This window comes from Ceratotherium simum, chromosome 5 (genome assembly GCF_057802395.1).
Source record: "Ceratotherium simum simum isolate JZ-2026a chromosome 5, ASM5780239v1, whole genome shotgun sequence".
In the NCBI taxonomy this organism is placed as follows: Eukaryota; Metazoa; Chordata; class Mammalia; order Perissodactyla; family Rhinocerotidae; genus Ceratotherium; species Ceratotherium simum.
Window position 1 is genome coordinate 87,778,182 of NC_141904.1, and position 18,209 is coordinate 87,796,390.

The 18,209-nt window shown below is 60.7% G+C and overlaps 1 protein-coding gene across 1 annotated transcript in view; it reads left to right on the forward strand.

Moving 5' to 3' along the window:
* The first annotated feature begins 1,834 nt into the window (after positions 1-1,834).
* The window catches only part of PLXND1 (plexin D1), a 52,032-nt gene continuing 35,657 nt past the window's right edge, over positions 1,835-18,209 (forward strand). The window contains exon 1 of the mRNA XM_004442448.3: positions 1,835-3,235. Within this exon, the coding sequence (XP_004442505.3) occupies positions 1,889-3,235 (1,347 nt within the window). The 5' untranslated portion in view covers positions 1,835-1,888. The remainder of the gene's footprint in view (positions 3,236-18,209) is intronic.

Genomic DNA, 18,209 nt, shown 5'->3' on the forward strand with positions numbered 1-18,209 from the left:
GGAAGGCGAGGGTGTTGGGGTGAGGGAAGTAGGGGACAGCTGTAGGCCTGGCCCTTCCTGCCTACCCTGTGGGGAACAGAGAAACCTCCTGTCCTTCCTTCCTGGCCAGGTAGGAACTAGTGAGGTCAGGCCTCAGAGCAAGGGCCATGGGGCCCCATGTGGCAGTTGGGGGTCTGATGGGAGCCCCCCGTTCTGAGATGCCAGACCTGGCCTGGGGTTGGGGGAGGTTTGGGAGTTTCAATCATTGTAGCTCTGCTCCTTACCAGCTGTGCAAGTGGGCCTGGTACCTTCACCTCTGGGGCCCCGGGTTCTGAATGTGGAAGATGGCATAATAGGACCAGCCTCAGAGAGTGGCTGTGAGGACGAAGTGAGTCAATACATATAAAGTGCTTAGCACAGTGGCCGGTGCGGGTCAGGCCATGTTTGAACACTCCCCATGCCACAGACTGTGGAGCTCACCATACAGGCTCTGTGACCTTGGAGTCATCACTGTCTGACTCCCACCCCAGCGCCTACTTTCTCCTTCCAGGCGAAAGGAGAAGCGGGCCCAGTGGCAGCTCACAAGTGGCTGATCTTTCTTCCACTAAATCTGGGAGGATTTTCAGTCCTTCCAGAGCCTGAATAGAGAGGTAGTGCCCGGTGAGGTGTGGGGGGTAAAGGGCAGCGGCCCACAGGGCTGGGTCTCCACAGGAGGCAACTGTGGGCCTCCAGGGGCCACTCGCCACCAGGACCAAGGCCTCACTCTGGATGTCGCTGACCCACCCGGCCTGCTCCCTGGCCTGGCACAGGCCTCAAATCGCTCCTCTTTCCCTGTTTTCCTGGTTTATGCATCTGACCCTTGAATTGGTCCCTCAGTCTCTGCCACTTGTAAAACCTCTCTTATGGGGATGGAGTTTGGGGAACAGATCATGGGGTCTGAAGGGGTGGTGCCCCCGGCCTGGCTGGCCCTGGGCGTGCCCTGACCCTGGGGTCTAAGGCCTGGACAGCGTCCCGCGAAAGGGAGTGGAAGGGGAGAGACCCTGAGTGTGAGACGGGGAGGGACAGGGAGGGCCGAGGATGAGGAAGGCAGAGGAGAGAAGAGGGTAGACAGAGATGGAGGGGAGAGGGGCCAGAGGGATGGGGAGAGAGGCAGACGGTCCAGAGGGGAGGAAGCAGAGGGAGCCACGGAGAGAAGGAGAAAGCCAGGGACAGAAGAACAGAGAGGGGAGAGGGAGAATGAGGCAGGGGATAAAGGATGGAGGCGAGTGACAGGGACGGGAGAGCGAGAGAGAAGGAGAAGCGGAGGCAGAAAAGGAGAGAGACAGCACGCACGGAGTTGGGGGGTTAGAGAGAGACGGGGAGACACTGAGAGGGACACACACGGAGAGGGAGAGAGACAGGGACCGCGGGGAGAAAGAGAGGAAGGAAACGAGAGAACAAACCAGAGCGAGACAGGCCAAGCGGCCAAAAGGAAGGAAGGCGCAAGAGGAGCGGGCGACAGAGGCGGAGGCAGGGCCGGGAGAGGGAGCCTCGGGCCACGGGCGCCGCGCGGGCGGGTCGCGGAGGGCGCGGGGCGGCCCGACCCCCCGACAGTCGAGCGCGGGCCCTGCAGCCAGAGCGCGGGCAGGCTGCCCGGGGCGGGAGGGGCCCGGGGGAGGGGCGCGGCCGGGCGGGGCGCGCCGGGGGCGGGGAGCGAGGGCGTGGCCGCAGCGGAGCCTCCCCCGCCCCGCCCCCGGGCGGCGCCTCGCGGCTGAGCCGGGCCCGGGCGCCGGGGCCGGGGCGGCTGGCGCGGGCAGGAAGCGCCTCGCGGCCCGGGCCCGCCCCCGCCTCCTGCCGCCTCCCGGCTCCCGGCGCCCGGCCGCGCCGCGCCCCATGCACTCGCCGCGCCGCGCAGCCCGCGCACGCCCGGATGGCTCGTCGCGCCGCGGGCGGCGCACCCCTTAGCGCCCGGGCCGCCGCGGCCAGCGCCCCGCCGCCGCGCCCGCCGTTCCGCGCCCCTCCGGGGCCGCGGGGCCCGCCGCCGCGCCCGCCGCTGCTGCTGCTGCTGCTGCTGCTGCTCCTCGGGGCGGCGCGGGCCGGCGCCCTGGAGATCCAGCGCCGGTTCCCCTCGCCCACGCCCACCAACAACTTCGCCCTGGACGGCGCGGCGGGGACGGTGTACCTGGCGGCCGTCAACCGCCTCTACCAGCTGTCGGGCGCCAACCTGAGCCTGGAGGTCGAGGCGGCCGTGGGCCCGGTGGCCGACAGCCCGCTGTGTCACGCCCCGCAGCTGCCGCAGGCCTCGTGCGAGCACCCGCGGCGCCTCACCGACAACTACAACAAGATCCTGCAGCTGGACCCCGGCCAGGGCCTGGTGGTCGTGTGCGGCTCCATCTACCAGGGCTTCTGCCAGCTGCGGCGCCGGGGCAACATCTCGGCCGTGGCCGTGCGCTTCCCGCCCGCCGCGCCGCCCGCCGAGCCCGTCACTGTGTTCCCCAGCATGCTGAACGTGGCGGCCAACCACCCGAACGCGTCCACCGTGGGGCTGGTGCTGCCGCCGGCCGCCGGCACGGGGGGCAGCCGCCTGCTCGTGGGCGCCACGTACACCGGCTACGGCAGCGCCTTCTTCCCGCGCAACCGCAGCCTGGAGGACCACCGCTTCGAGAACACGCCCGAGATCGCCATCCGCTCCCTGGATGCGCGCGGCGACTTGGCCAAGCTCTTCACCTTCGACCTCAACCCCTCCGACGACAACATTCTCAAGATCAAGCAGGGTGCCAAGGAGCAGCACAAGCTGGGCTTCGTGCGCGCCTTCCTGCATCCGCCTGACCCTCCGCCGGGCGCCCCGTCCTACGCGTACCTGGCGCTCAACAGCGAGGCGCGCGCGGGCGACAAGGAGAGCCAGGCGCGGAGCCTGCTGGCGCGCATCTGCCTGCCCTGCGGCGCCGGCGGCGACGCCAAGAAGCTCACCGAGTCCTACATCCAGCTGGGCTTGCAGTGCGCGGGCGGCGCGGGCCGCGGCGACCTCTACAGCCGCCTGGTGTCCGTCTTCCCCGCGCGCGAGCTGCTCTTTGCGGTCTTCGAGCGGCCCCAGGGACCCCCGGTGGCCCGCGCGGCCCCGGCGGCTCTCTGCGCCTTCCGCTTCGCCGACGTGCAAGCCGCCATCCGCGCTGCACGCACCGCCTGCTTCGTTGAACCCGCACCCGACGTGGTGGCTGTGCTCGACAGCGTGGTGCAGGGCACCGGGCCAGCCTGCGAGCGCAAGCGGAACATCCAGGTACACCCAGGCAGCGCGGGCGCGGGGGACCAGCACAGGGGGCTCGGGGGAGAGCGTGCGGATAACTGGGCGGGTTGTGCGCCGTGCCGGTCACAGGTGTGAGCGTGCCGGTACCCAGATGTGCGTGTGTGGGGATCCAGTTGTGTACTCTGGGCCACAAATGCATATTCGGGGATCAGGTGTGCTCGCGAGGATACAGGTGTCAGCCGAGGTGGGGGCACTGGCGTGAATATGGCCCAGATGTGCGCGTGCGGGCACTCAAGTGAGTGCGGGATTACAGGTGTGCATACCTGAGTGTGCGGGGGTGGGGGGCGGTCCGGGCTTCGGATGGGTACCCAGGTGCGCGCTGAAGAGAGACCGAGGTGCCTACACAGCCCAGGTGTGCGTGTGGGGGTCCTAGGTCCGGGCGCAGCGCATAGCAGTGAGTGCACTGTCTGACCGAAGGTGTGCTGGGCGGGCTGTGCGAGCCTCTCAGGGCTGCCATTGGGAGTTGGCAGATGTATGCACGGGCCTGGGGGGGAGGCATGCAAGTGTGGACCAGGGCCCAGCAGATGTGGGGGGGCAGCAAGGTGGGAGTGACAGGGGTGTGTGCACCAGACTTTTGTGTCCCCGAGCTGGGTCGTGCAGGAGTGTAGGGCAGGAAGCCTGTGCTGCAGGGACACTGGTGCAACAGGGCAGGCCTGGGTGCCCAGTGGGACGTGTGTGGCAGGGGACACAGGTGTTTGGGAACCAGTAGGTACTCTGGGGAGGGCGCTGGTGTTCTTGAGGCCAACTTTAATTCACTCCTTCAACCCATATTTACTGAACACCTGGCATGGACCAGGCATGGGGGCTATGGGGTAGATAGTAACGCTTGTGGAATGCCTGCTAAGCGTGTTATGTGGCGTAACTCTCTTGGTTTTCACAACAACTCTCTAAGGTGGGCTCTGTTCTTATCCCCGTTTTACAGATGAAGAAACTGAGGCACAGAGAGGTTAAGTAACTTGCTGAAGATCACCCAGCTGGGAACTAACAGAGGCGGAATTTGAATCCAGGCTGTCTGGCTTCCGTATCTGTGTTCTTAATGCTGCTGAGCCTTTGCTGCCTTACAGACATGGGGCTCAGTGTGTGTATGTGTGTGTTTGTGTGTGTGTGTTGGAGGAGTCCAGGTAGATGGGGTGGGGAGGTGCCGGGGCCAGGAGAGTGGAGGGAGGTGAACAGGACTGTGTGCAGATCGGGGTGTGCAGGAGGCAGGAGAGGGCCATGGGGCTCAGGAGGGAATAAAGAGGGGCCAGGTATGTGGGCACCCCAGCTCGGTGGGAATGGGGGCCAGGTGTCTGGGGCTGGGTTGGGCAGTGGCGAAGGGGCCGGGTTGGGATCAGTGGGTGTGTTGACCTGGGTGGAACGTGACACAGTGGTGCAGGAGGGAACTTTGTGCAGTTCCCTCAAGGAAGCCCACCAGCAAGGGGTCACTTCTTCAGGGGGCCCTGGAGGTGGGACCCTGTGCCTTTTCCACACTTGCCATCCCGCTCTGAGTCTGGGCAGTCCATTTCAACCCCAGGCTTTGTCACTCCCCTAGGAAGCCTCAGTTTCTCCCTCAGGAAAATGCTGAACTCAGCCTTCTCCTGTGATTACAGAGCCCTCCTTGGGGCCAGGCCCCCGTGGCTCTGCCCCATCCCTTCTGAGTGGTCCTCAGGCTGTGGCAAAAATCTCATGAGATTAATTATTCCCCTGTGGGTGTGTCCGACACGGGGGCTTTCAGAAACGCAGATTCCTCTCCTGCCGTCGGGCTCCCGCGGCTGCCCACCACTGGGCTGGCTGGCCGCCCTGAAAATAAAGGGCGCTGTTGGTGAGCGGGGCAGACTGTCCCAGGGAGCGGCGCTGCCACCCGCAGGGGCCGACCGGCTCAGGGCCAGCTGCCCAGCGCCACGGCTGCAACATCCACCACCGTTCCCCTCCCCGGGGCTATATCCCCCAACAGGCTGTGTTTGAGGGGACAAGCTTTGTTTGTGGGATTCTCCAAGTCAGAGGAGGTGAGTGGGAGTCACCCCCGCCCTGTGAAGGGAAGACCCTGTCCGGGCCGGGGTCAAGGTTGGGCCAGCGCCCAGGCATGTCCATCCAAGCCCTGAGTGTGAGTTGATCTGTGGGATTCCTCCAGCCGCAGCAGTCTCTGCCTCCCCCTCTGGCAGGAACCGTCCTGGTTCCCACGGTCCCTCGTCCCCAGCCTGGCCTGGAGCAGTGACTCATTCTGCTGGAGGGGGCTGGGGCTTCCCTCTCCTGAGGGGGCAGGGCCTCTCCAGGGACAGGGCCCCAGGGACAGAGTGGCTGAGGGCCTCCTCCTCACCCCAAGGCAAGGCGGATTCCCGGCCCTCCTTGGCCACTCTCCCTGTATCCTCCACACTCCTCTCCCCTTCCCCATGCCCGGCTGTGGGCACAGGCCAGTGCTGCTGGGCAGTACCTCCTAGGTGTGTCCAAGGCCCCAGGGTCTGGTCCTCTAGCACAGCCGTGGGCGGGGGTGGGGAGGGTGATAGTTATTCTTGGGCCAGGCTGTTGCCAACTCCCCAGTTATAGGCTAAGAACCTGGTTGGAATCCTACTCTGTCACTTCCCAGCTGTGTGACCTTGGCAAGTGATTTAACCTCTCTGAGCCTCAGTTTCTTCATCTGTAAAGTGAGGACAATAAAAACACATCTCTAAGGATTGTTTTAAGAACTAAGTGAACTCATTGATAGAAAGCACGTCATACCTGGTACACAGTAAGCACCTGGCAGATGTCTGCGATTGTTGTTATTATTGCCCCAGAGGGCATTATTACCGCAGGTCTGGGCTTGGTCTGGACAGCACTGACCTATTTTGGCTTGTTGTGCAGCAGTGAAGACCCCACCATCTCCCACCTCTGGCCCCAGATGGAAACCTTGGTCTACATTTCCCAGGCCCCTGCCGTGTGCCCAGCCCCGTGCTCACTTAGTGTCTGCTCTCATGGACCCTGCAGGCAAGCAGAAGACAGACACGTGGCCAGGCCCTTACAGCCCAGGGGCATGAGGGCTGTGATGGGGGGACGTGGGCAGAGGGGCTGGGGAGGGCATCAAGGCTTCTGGGGAAAGTGATGTCAAAGCGGAGGTGGGTTGAGGAGCAGGAGGCCAGCAAGAGGAGAAGAAAGGGTCCAGGCTGAGGGAACAGCCTGGGCAAAGGCCTGGAGGTAGGAAACAGCAAGGCAGGCTAGAGCACCTGAAAGGTGGTCATGGTGGCTGGGGGCAGGGCGTGGGCGGGGCCTGTGGGTGCAGGTGCTGGGAGGGGTGCTGGCAGGCCACCTTGCGGAGTCCAGACTGTATTCTGGGGCCATGGGGAGCCATGAAAGGTTTTAGCCAGAGGAGTGATGTGATCTGAATGAGCACCTCAGTTTCCCCCTCTGTAGAATGGGAATGATAATAAAAGTACCTACTTCACAGGACTGTTGTGGGGATTAAATGAGATGATACATAGAAAGCTCTTAGTAGACAGCCCGGCACACGTGTTTGCAATTATTATGATTATTTTTAATATGAGTATTTTAGAAAGTCCGTAGGTGGCTGGTGAGAGGAGAGACGAGAGGCAGGGAGAGTAATTGGGAGGCTGGTCCATCTTCCAGACCAAAGATTCACTCATTCATCTGCAAATATTTCTTGAGCACCTACTGTATGCCAGGCCCTGTGGTGGGCGCTGGGCACAGCGGTGGAGGCAGTGGGCCAGGCCTTGTTGTCCGGGATATGGTGGGCCTGGTCTGAGGGCGTGGTGGGAATCAGTGGGCTTGGGAGAGATTCGGATGCCAGGGTGTAACCCCAGAGGTGGAAACAGACGGGATGGAGGAGAAGGAAGCTGCCCAGTCTGCCCAGGGTTGGGATGGAAGTTGGTGCAGTTGGGGTGGGGATGCGACAGGGTAGGGGTGCCTCTGGAGGGAGAGGATGAATTTGGTTGGGGATGGGGGGTGGGAGAACCCGTTTCCCTCCAGGCCCGTCTGGCCTGACTTCTCCAGCACCAGGTGGTCTCGGTGCTGGGGCCAGGACCCTGCCCTTCCGCCTGTTCTCCAGGGACATCTGACCTCCAAGTGCGGAACCCAGTCTCCCGCTCTTGCTTTTGGGGTCTCAAGCCCCCAGCTCTGGAGGCTCGGTGGGGGTGGTCCCGGACGTCCTGGCTTCCCACCGGCCCGCTGTGTCCTCTGCTCTCCATCTTGAAGACAGTGAGGTCCTGGCCTCTGCTGCCCCCTTTTGCTCGGAGCCCAGCCGGGGAAGGGAGGAGCTGCCGAGGCGTGAGGTCAGAGGCAGGGAGTCTTGTCCTCCAGCCTTTGGAGGGCCCTAACTTTGTCCCTGATTGTTTTTGGCTTATTGGGGGCAGTTGGACTATTCTGAGAGAGAAAGTGAGTGAGGAATTAGCCTCCATTGCGTGTAGCCTGAATCCCTTTCCTCAATTCATGTTTGAGGTGAGAGCGAGTTAGGAAGTTGCCATGTGCTATCGATGGGGAAACTGAGGCACAGGGTCACCCCTGCAAGGCAAGGGCAGGCTGAGGCTAACTCCCTTCCCTGAATCTTTCCCCTGGACCTTTGTATGACCATAATATTTGTATTTTTAAATGACAAAGAAAACTTGACAGGGAAATGTCGGTGCTGCATTTTCAAGGTGTCTTTTTATAGTAAAGGTGGAAAAAAACCCCTCAGGCAGTTTTAAAGTGGCATGCAGTGGGTGGGTGCTCGTCGTCAAGAAGGCGTTTTCTGAACCAATTTAGGGGCAGAAACGCTGGGTGGAGGTGGAGGAAGACAGCTTCCAAGATGGGCTTTACATTTGGAGGTGGGCTGGGGGCTGGGAGTGAGCTCCCCGTGGCCGAGGGTACATGCAGAGACACTTTGGGAGGGACGCAGGAGAGGGGGTTCCAGCAGGGTTGGCCAGGATGACCTTCCATCCTAGAGAGAGAGACAGGGCGTGGTCCGGGAGACGGTGAACACCCCTCCCTGCCCCAGAATGTCTTCAGTCTACCCTCCCAGGTACGTGAGGGTAAAGCTGACCTGGAGTCCTGTTCTCCTGCCTGTAGGCTGTGTGGCCCAGGGTGAGTCATTTATCCTCTCTGGGTCCCATGCTTTCTCACTGTGGGCCTGGTGTCCTTGCTGTTGATGGGGCAAACGCTGAGCATCTAGGGGGCCTGAGGGCTGTGCAGAGGGTGAGTGCCTCTTGGCTCTCGGGCTGAATAATAACCCCCGCCAAGCTCCCAGTGCTGAGTAGGGATGCTTTGCCAGTCCTTCACAAGCACCAATGCGTTTGATCTCACGGCCTCCCGTGAGGCAGGAAGTGCTGTTATCGCCAGTTTACAGATGGGGAAACTGAGGCCTGGCTCACACAGCTGGTTAGCAGGAGTGGGGATCAGCAGCCTGGCTGTCTGGCCCCAGAGCCCACGCTGGTGACGGCTGACGTTGGCTGTGAGCTCTCAGCTGGGAGTTCTGCAGGTACTGCCCCCTCCCAGGGAGATGTGTACAGAACCCCCGTCTGTGACGGCAGCTCCGGCAGGCCCTGGGTGGAAGCTGGGGGCTGGGACTGTGGTGATTCAGTTCCAGAGAGGGGTGAGGCCAGCTGGGGCACCTGCAGAGGCCGGGCCGTAAGCTGGGGGCTGGGGCTGATGGGGCCTCCTCAGGAAGTGGGGAAGGCAGGGAGGCACTGAGCTGTGTTTATCTCTTGAAAACGTGATCGTCTGGACTCTGGAAGGAGTGAGGCCCCTGGCCCTTTGGGTGTGCAAATGAGAGATGTGGTCAGTTTGAATGATCACTTGACAAATCCCTTTCAGCACTGCCCCGGCCCTGGACCAGGCTGGGTCCCGGGGCTGGGCAGGCCGCCTCCTCCCCTCCAGAGTGGCACCTCACTGTCCAGTGTTTGCTAGGAGGGTGGATGGTCACAGCGGGTAAAAGCTGGCGCTGGTGTCAGGCTGCAGAGCCTGCGCTCATCACCTTGACTCCTGGTTCTTCCAAAAACCCTGACTGAAGGGGTGGGAGCCGAGGGTCATGGTGGGAAGGGGTGAGTGGGTTGTTTTAAAGGTGAAGAAACTGAGACCTAGGGAAGGTCTGCCCCTGCTGGGCTGCTGTGGGTAGAGGGGGGCATCCCAATGAGGTCTGCAGAGCTACCCAGCCCCCATGCCCAGCATGGTCCCAGGTCAGGCCCCGCAGGCGTGGGCTCCTGCTCCCCCGGATGGCAGCTGTCTCTGTCTTCGCCCACCAGAGCTCAGCGTCTCCTGGACAACGTCTCCTGCCTGTCTGTGCGCCCAGAGGAGGGTTTGCTGGAGTGTGGCAGTGTGGGAGGGGGCTCAGCTTTGTTATATGGCGACCCCCAAAAGGGATGAGTCAGACCCTGCCCCACCCTCCAGGAGCCCCCAGATGGTCAGGGAGGAGATCGTGACAGAAGACATGAGGTAGCCAAAGCTGCATGCCGACCAGCCTCGTTTGAAGGAGTCAGGGAAGGCTTCCTGGAGGAGGGGGATGTTGGAGCAGGACTTTGACAGATGGGTCTGGGGAAGGCCTTCCAGGCAGAGGACACAGCAGGGGCAAAGGCCCAGAGCTGTGGTAGAACATGGCTTGGGGAGCAGGCAGAGATGAAGCTGAGAATGTATGGGGTCTGGGGCACAGGCCAAGGATTTGGATGCTGTCCTGTGGGCGACAGGAAGCCAGCGAGGCTTCTGGGGAAGAGTGAGACATAGTCGATCTGGTTCTAGAAGGGGCTCCGTGGCTGCTGGGCCCTCATTAGTCCTGCCAGGTGCTGGCAGGAGCAGGAGCTCTCTCCCGGAGCCCCTACCGCGGCTGGACCAGGTGACTCCCGAGGGCCTCTCCAGCTCTGACAACGGTGTGGGGATTGCCATGGAAACCAGCCGGTCCCCGCGTGGGGACAGGCCCGGAAAGTCTCCTGGCGCCAGCCACGTGGATTTGGATCCTAGCTACCCCAGAGCGGCCCTTTTCTTCTTTCCAAGGCCCGTGTTTGGGCCCAGGTCGAACCCAGCAGCCGCCGGGCCGGCTGTGCACCGCCTACCCTCCTTCGGACGCTCTGGGCCTCGGAGATCTGCCCAGCCAGCGAGGCCCGCCCCGCCCAGCCACCATCCTGTGCCCTAAAACACGATAAATCACGCGCTGGAGGAGGGAGGAAGCTCACAGCTCCATTACGAGGCCCCGCGAGGCCCCAGCGGGGCATTAATCACGCAGGCTTTCTTCTCTGATTGGTGAATACTGGGGGCCGCTGGGCAGAGGCCTTGAAGTGGAGGCCGGGCCGGGAAAGCAGCTACTCAGGCTGGGCAGCCACCTTCACCCCCATGCCCCTCTCAGGGCTCGTCCACCAGCTGTGTTTGAGGTGATCGAGCCCTCCCGAAGTGGCCGTCTCCTTGATGGGCCTCAGTCTCTCCAGCTTGCAACCAGGCCTTTCCAGATCCAAGTGGCCAAATGCCAGGGGCCGTTGGCAGCTCCTGACGGAGCTGCGGTGGAGAGGCCGTGGTGAAGGGTGGGACTCGAGCCAGGCTGCCTGGGTTTGAGGCTTGCATCTGGCCATTCTGGTTGTGTGACCTGGGGCAAATCAGTTCACCTCTCTGTGCTTCAGTTTCTTTTGCTGTAGAGTGGGATCAACTTATCAGGGTATGGTGAGGGTTAAATAGGCAGAGGTCTCTGCACAGAGTAAACAGTAGGTGCGTATTATTGTCCTGCTGTTGATACGACTGTATTGTTAGACTGTGTTGTTATTATTATGAAGCTGTCCCTTCCCGACTTAGGGGTGGTCTCTGAACTGGGACATGGACAACTAGAGAGAGGAACTCATGTGTCACCTCCAGGTCTAGCACGTGGACCCAACCCAGAGATATTTGCTGGGGGCCCCACCCAGCCCTGTCCCCTCAGCTGCGCCCACGAGCAGTTGTGCGATGACTCTGGGACGGAGGCCAGCACCCCCCGGGGAGGGGAGGAGGAGTGAGTTCCAGGCTCCAGGGCCCCTCAGCCCCAGGAGATGGGCCGATGTGCCCGGAAGGCAGGCTCCCAGCTCCTCCTGGCTGCGTCCCCTTCAGGAAAGAAGTGGGGACAGAAGTGGTTCCAGGGCAAGGAGGGGCCGGAGCGCACGCCGGCCCCCGCAGCCCCCCCCCCCCCGCCCCGCCGTCAGAGCTGGCAGGAGGGAAGGACTTCCCTGCAGCCCATCCCACACTGCGCTCCTCTGGGACCCGGGGGGAGGGCTGGAAACGGGGCCAGGCAGGGCTAGAATGAGAAACAGCTTTAAGAAGGGGGAGCTGGGTGTCTGGGGGGCTGTGTCCAGCTAACAAAACAACCGCTGCTTGAGTCAGCGGCTGTGGCAGTGGTTCCCAGGCAGGCCCTGAGTGGAGCGGGCCCAGCCTGAGTGCCCGACACCCAGTCCTGCTGATCCAGCCTCAGATGCTTGGCGTCGGGAAGTGGTGGAGTGGCTTGTCCTGGAGGGCTCCCCCACATTCCGACGTCCCCGAGCCTCTGCCCGGTGGCCTGCTTAGCTAGTTGGGAGCATCTGTTGAGCACCTACAGTGCCCAGTATTGATGGCTGCTGTGGGTTGAGTCCTTTCCAGCAGTCCTCTGTGATGGGTGCCCTTTACTGTCCCCATTTTACAGATGGGGAGACTGAGGCTCAGAGAGGATGGGGCATCCCACAGTGAGTTAAGATCCACGAGACTCGGCACGTCAGGAGCCTCAGTTCCTCTGTCTGTTAAATGGGGACACAGAAGAGTGTGTGCCCTCAGGTGGCTGGGAGGTGACTCTCTGCTTGGTGCCTGCGCACAGCAGGGCTTCAGTCCAGCCAGGCCTCTGACCTCCGGCTGGGGGCTGCCCTCCAGGCTGTGTCCGGCTTGGCTGCAGGGCTTGGGGTGCCAGCTGTGGGTGGACGGACGTATCACGCTCAGGGTGGCTAGCTGGCTGGTTCCAGATGGTGCCCAGCTGGCCTGGATGACCTTAGTGCCCCCTGGGCCGGGTGACCCACCTCCTCCAGAGAGAGGGTCAAGGAAACTGAGGCAGGCATCTCTGAAGCTCTGGAAAGGTCTGCCCAAGCTGCCATGTCCATTGCCCTTTGTCGGCTTTCCACCTGATTCAGGTAGCCTGGGGCCAAGTGGGGAATTACTGTGCTGTGTGTCCTGGGGAAGCCTCTGCCCCTCTCTGTGCCTTGGTCTCCTCAAGAGGCTGCTTTTCCTCTCCGGCTAAGGGCCAGGCCCCCTGACTGTTGTTCTCTGGCCCGCTTGGCCATCCTCTCCTGCCCCTCCCAGGCCTCCAGGAAGCGAGCATCGTGATCATTCACTGGAGGTGCTGGTATTTCCTTTGGCAGCAGGCGGTTTCCTCCTTGGCGTGGGGGCTGTTGCCAGAGGCACCCCAGAACCAAGTCCATCATGCCCCCTCCCAGGGCCAGCACACAGTAGGCCCATGGCTCTTCCCATGCCTCAGTTTACCCTCAACGGAGGTGTCAGCTCGGTGGAGTCATAGCCCGGGAGCTGCGGTGTTCCGAGAAGCCGCACAAGCTGAGGTGGTGGGTCAGCCCCCTTGAGAGCACTTCCGCCTTAACCCTGGAGCTTCTGGAGGCGGGTGGGAGGGTTACTCAGCTGCGCCTTGCGGGCAGCAGCTGTCCGAGGAGTTTGGAGTCTAGTGGCCCTTTTCTCTAGGCCTGGCTCTTGAGATCCCCTGTAGACCGTGCCTGGCAGACCCCCCTGCGCGCCCTGCCTGGTCCCTGCTTGCTCCCCGCCCTCTAGTCCTTGTCTCTGGGGCATTCTCCTGGCCCCTCCTCAGCTGTCTGAGCTGAGGGAGCCGCCGGCCAGGACCCGAGGTTGAGGGAAGTCACAGAGGGGCAGGCCAGATCGAGAGGGCCTTGAGGGCCCAGGAGCCAAGTTTGCGCTTATGTTCAGGGCACTGGGGATCCACTACAGGCTGCTGAGCTGTGGAGGGGACACGACCTGCTTTGTGGTGTTTTTTTTAATAAACTTTTTATTTTGGAATAATTTTAAATTTACAGGGAAATTACAAAGATAGTACACACAGTTCCTGCATACCCTTCCCTCAGTTTTCCCCACTGCCGAGGTCTTACGTTCCTGTGGTACATTTGTCACCAGTAAGAAACCAACGCTGGTATTTGACTCTCAACTCAACTGCAGACTTGACCCCCGAGTGTCCTCTCTTCCAGGACCCCACGTTGCATCTACTGCTCTGCAGTTGCCCCAGCTCCCTTGGCTGCTGTGGAGGGCAAGTGGGAGTGGTCTCAGGCCCACCCCCAGCCCCGATGTGGTGAGTGGGGGCCGCCTCGAAGTCTGCTGCCTGATACCCAGGACCATGGTTCGATAACAATCGAAAACTGGAGGCAGGAAGGTGCCCTCACTTCCCCAGCACAAAGCCCCAAAAGCCGGTCTAGTCTATACCTGGGATGGAACCGCTGGGTCTTGCAACCTGCCACGGTACCCGCCATTGACGCCTCATCCTCCTCGGAGCGCCAGCTGCGGTGGGGCTGAGGTTAGGTGGGGTCTGCAGGCAGGATGTGGGAGGCCTGAGAAGCCAGGCTCTCGAAGCTCTTGCTCCAAATGGCTTCCTGGGGAGAAAAAGTCAACACGATTACAGTTGGTAGTGAAATCAATACATCAGCGTTTTAATGGGAGAATGGGCAGAACTGAGCTCTGGCTCCAGGAGGCAGCCAGCTGGAGGGGGAGGGGGCGTCCTGCTCTTAGAAAAGAGCTGACAGCAGAGGCCATTGCTTATCCCATTTTAGAGAAGGATAAACTGAGGTTCTTAGAGGAACCGAAACTAGCAGCCAAGTGTTCTCTGGGCGTGAACACCTGCCTCCCCTCTGTTGCTGCACACACAGTAGGCATCCAGTTGACCCATATTTTTCCCTCGGTTCTCCAGCACCCAGCATGGCAGTGTTGCTCTCAGTCTCGCTGCTTGGAAAGGAAACAGCTGAATACAGTCATTCACACTTTAGTGAAAATTAGTTTTCTTTCTTTAGTAAACACTCACCCCAGAGCACAGTCTCCGCTCTGGAGAAGCTCACGCGTATGCTACCAGGATAAGTGAAGTGGTATCACAGAAGAGGGGAGTTTTTTTGAGCCATATCTTGAAGCCTGGCTAAAAACTTGCTGCCTGGGCATGCCTGGCAGAGGGAACAGCATGGGTCAAGGCAGGGGCGACTGGTGCACCAGGGGAGGTATGAGTGGCCCAGAGGTGTGGGACGGGCATTGGCTGCTAAGGGACAACATTCTGAAGCTTCAGGAGCCCTGGCGGGAGTATGGCCACATTGGAGAAACTGCAGAGATTGGTGTGTGGGAGCAGAAGGTGGAGGAAAGAAGTGAGACGGGGCCTGAGCTGTTGGCAGGAGCCAGACCATGAAGGCCTTGAATGCCAGGCTCGAGCCTGAGGACAGCCAGGAGCCAGAGAAGGGTTTTACGTCAGGGAGGGGTAACCAATTCTGTGCTTGGAAAGGTGGCCCTTGTGGACTGGAGGGGCCACTGTGCGAGTCCAGCCGCCTGTTCCCAGGGCAGTGTGGGTATTGAAGGACCCTCGCCACGTGAGCCATGAAGGAAGGCCAGTGCTAAGGGAGGAATTTCAGGCAGTCAGAAGTGGGGGTGGGATTTGGGGCCTATGGAGCTGACCGCCCCTGGGGACCAAGTTCAGCTGAGGCCACACTCGCTTGGGAAGGCTGCCTGGTCCCCAAGCCACTGTCTCCCTTCCCTGGCCCGCAACCCCTCCCCCTGCCCCGGAGGCGTTCCTGCCACCTGGGCCGGGGGCTGCGTGTCCCAGCGTCCCTTTCCAGCCGGGCTGCAGCCTTGCGATCTCCCCTGGCAGCCAGCCGCGGGGGACGCAGCTTCCCCCTCGGAGCGCAGATCATTGGAGACGCCGATGGGTTACTTCTCCTTTAAATTTTTTTTAAAATTTTATTTTTAGGATAAGAAAAAAAAAGTTGGAGGAAAGTCTTTTTAGACAATTCCTTCAGTGCAGAATTAACGGCTTGTGAACGTCAGGGCGGGCAGGCAGGAGCCGGGTTCCTCTCTGCAGCCCGGCCCGCGTGTCACCCAAGCTGGGTGCTGGGCCTGCTTTTCCCAGCACCCCCCGTCGCAGGGCCCAGGGCAGAAAACCCCAAAGGTGTCATCCAGGGCCTCCCGGGTCTCCCCTTCCTTCCTTCTCCCCACTCCAGAGCTCGGGGAGGAAAACCATGTCCCCTGGGCAAAGGTCTACAATTTTAGTTTTGAAACAGCTTATTATTTAATGACGCAAGTAATCCATATTCAGTGAAGAAAAGTTGCGTAACCCTTAGGAAAAGCGTCCCTCGTGGCGGGATGGGCCGAGCGCCCACTCCCTGCCTGCTCGCTGACGGAGCCCCCCTCCTCTCTTTCCTGCGTCGGCAGGATTGCTGAGGGGTGGGCCTGGGCCTGGGAGAGGAGCTGGGGAGATGGGTCAGCACCCTCCTTCCAGGGCGGTCCCCCAGCTCGGCCGCACACAGGATGAAGGTTGATGGGGTGGGTCTGGAGCTGAAGGACGAGAAGGCGCCACATACATGACAGTCTGGAGAGGGCACTCCAGGCAGAGGGGACAGCAAGGGCAAAGGCCCTGAGGCAGGCCCCAGCTTGGATGGTTTGAGGAAGAGAATTAAGGCCAGTGTGGCCAGAGAGGAGGCGTGAGGGCGAGGAGCGTGTGGGATGGGCTCGGCAGGTCCAGGGCCCCATGAGGGGGTTTAGGATTCTGGGTTTATTCTGCGTGTAATATGGCCATCAGAGGGTTTTAAGTGGGGGAGACTGCTTTATATTTTTAAAGGGCTCACTGGCAGCTGTGTGCAGGGGGAAATGTTGGGCAAGGGTAGGCCCAGAGAACAGGGGGCGAGGAGAGCCTCCTAGGTGAGAAGATGGCTGCTTAAGGTGGTCCGAGGCAGCCAAGTTCGAAAGCTTCTGAGGCAGGCATGATTTGCCCCCAGTTCTACTTGATGATAATTCCACTGACAATCAGACGTGAGACGGCAATAGTATCAGTTAGCACTTCCCTGGCATTTACCGGGGGCCACACACTGTGCCAGCGCTTTACGACAGTGATCTCCTCCCAGCCCCAGGGTGGGGGTGTGATGGACGCGCCCGTTTTATAGGTTTTTTTGTGTGTGAGGAAGATCAGCCCTGAGCTAACATCGGTGCTAATCCTCCTCTTTTTATTGCTGAGGAAGACCGGCTCTGAGCTAACATCTATTGCCAATCCTCCTCCTTTTTCTCCCCAAAGCCCCAGTAGATAGTTGTATGTCATAGCTGCACATCCTTCTAGTTGCTGTATGTGGGATGCGGCCTCAGCATGGCCGGAGAAGCGGTGTGTCGGCACGCGCCCGGGATCCGAACCCGGGCCACCAGTAGCGGAGCGCGCGCACTTAACCGCTAAGCCACGGGGCCGGCCCACCCGTTTTATAGTTGAGTAAACCGAGGCTCAGAGTAGTGACGTGACTTGCCCAGGTCACGGCCAGACATCCTGTGGAAGACCACCACTCCTGGGTTCTGGCCCAGAGCACCCCCAGGTGCACCCCATCTTTGGGCTTGGGGCGTGGCCCCCCAGGGGTGTGCTGGGAAACAGCCCTTGCCTAGGAGCCCATTGGGCTGCAACTGTGTTTATTCGCCCAAGGAGGGAAGAACCCAGCATTGTTTTCTTTTGAAAGCTAGCTGAGATTTTGTTGCAAAACCCGTGCTGGCCCGTGGTCAATGGCTTAGGCTTGCAGAAAGTACAGATAAAAAAAAAAATCTCTCTAAAGCTGCGCCCTAAAGTCAGTTCTGATGCTACATTCTGGTGACCTTCTGAGTCCCCACTTGGAGCCTCTGATGCCCACATCCCAGTGTCTGAATGCTGAGCTGCGGGCTCCAGGCTGCTGCTAGCTTCAGTCCTGGAGGCACGACTTTGCAGCCGGTGATCTGGAGCAGGCCGCTTCCCTTCTGAGCCTCTGTTCCCCCATCTGTGACACGGGACCTCACAGGGCTGCCAGGATGCAGGGAGCCAATGCCCAGGCCTGGTGCGGTGTCAGTTCCCAGTAAACGTGGCTCCTGCTCTGGTTACTGTCATGGCTGTGACTTTATTGTTTATGCACCAGTTTTACCTAAATGGCTCCAGGACATCCTGTGACTTTTCTCAGCCAGGCTTCTTTCTGTCATAATCGATACAGATTTGTGCTGTCATTGAGGGGTGGGCGTGGCCCTCCTGTACCATGTGGCGTAATTTACATGCTTAATCCTGTCGGACACTGAGGCTCTTCTAAACCACCCTGTACCCTCTTCTAAACCACCCTTGTGTCTGCATCCTTGTGGATTTGCACAGTTACCTTCTCAAAGGCGCTTCCTGGAGGCCTGTTTTCTATTTTTGTGCAAATCGCAGAAGGAACCTTTGAAAGGACCAACAAGACCCAGAGAAAGGTGGGAAAGGTGGCCGCAAGTCCAGGGAATGGCCGGGGACTGGTGTCACCAGCCACAGTTTTCCCGCTCCTGTGAGGGAGGGCTGATTTGCCATTTGAGGCAGCACCGGGCTGATGTGGACGGTGGGACTGTGCATTTGGACACACCTGGCCACGGTTTACCCGTCTGTAATGTGGGCAGATTAGTGGGTGTGTGCTTGGGGAAGGAGGAAAGGGCCTCAGTTTGGAGAGGCCTCAACCTGGGGTCTGGTGAGCTGCTGCGAATTTGGGGTGGTGGTGCTAGGGTCAGAGCAGGGGACCGGGAGGAGGAAACCCCATGGTTGCTGTGGAGACACAGCTGAGGCAGGAGGACACCTGTTGGGTGTTAGCAGGTAAGTTGAGTCAGAGGACGGCCTCAGGTGCTCTGGTGTGGGCTCCTCTGCTCTGCCCGGCTCTGACCAGCCAGGGTGCAGCTCCAAGGGCGTGAGGGTGTGTAGGCCTCACCCTGTCCCGACCTCCCTGGCCCCCTGCAGACCTGACCTTGTCCCCTCACCAGCCCTTTTTACCTCCCTCACACAACTCCTCCTGTGTAGTTTCTGGGTACCTGAGCCATCGTCTCC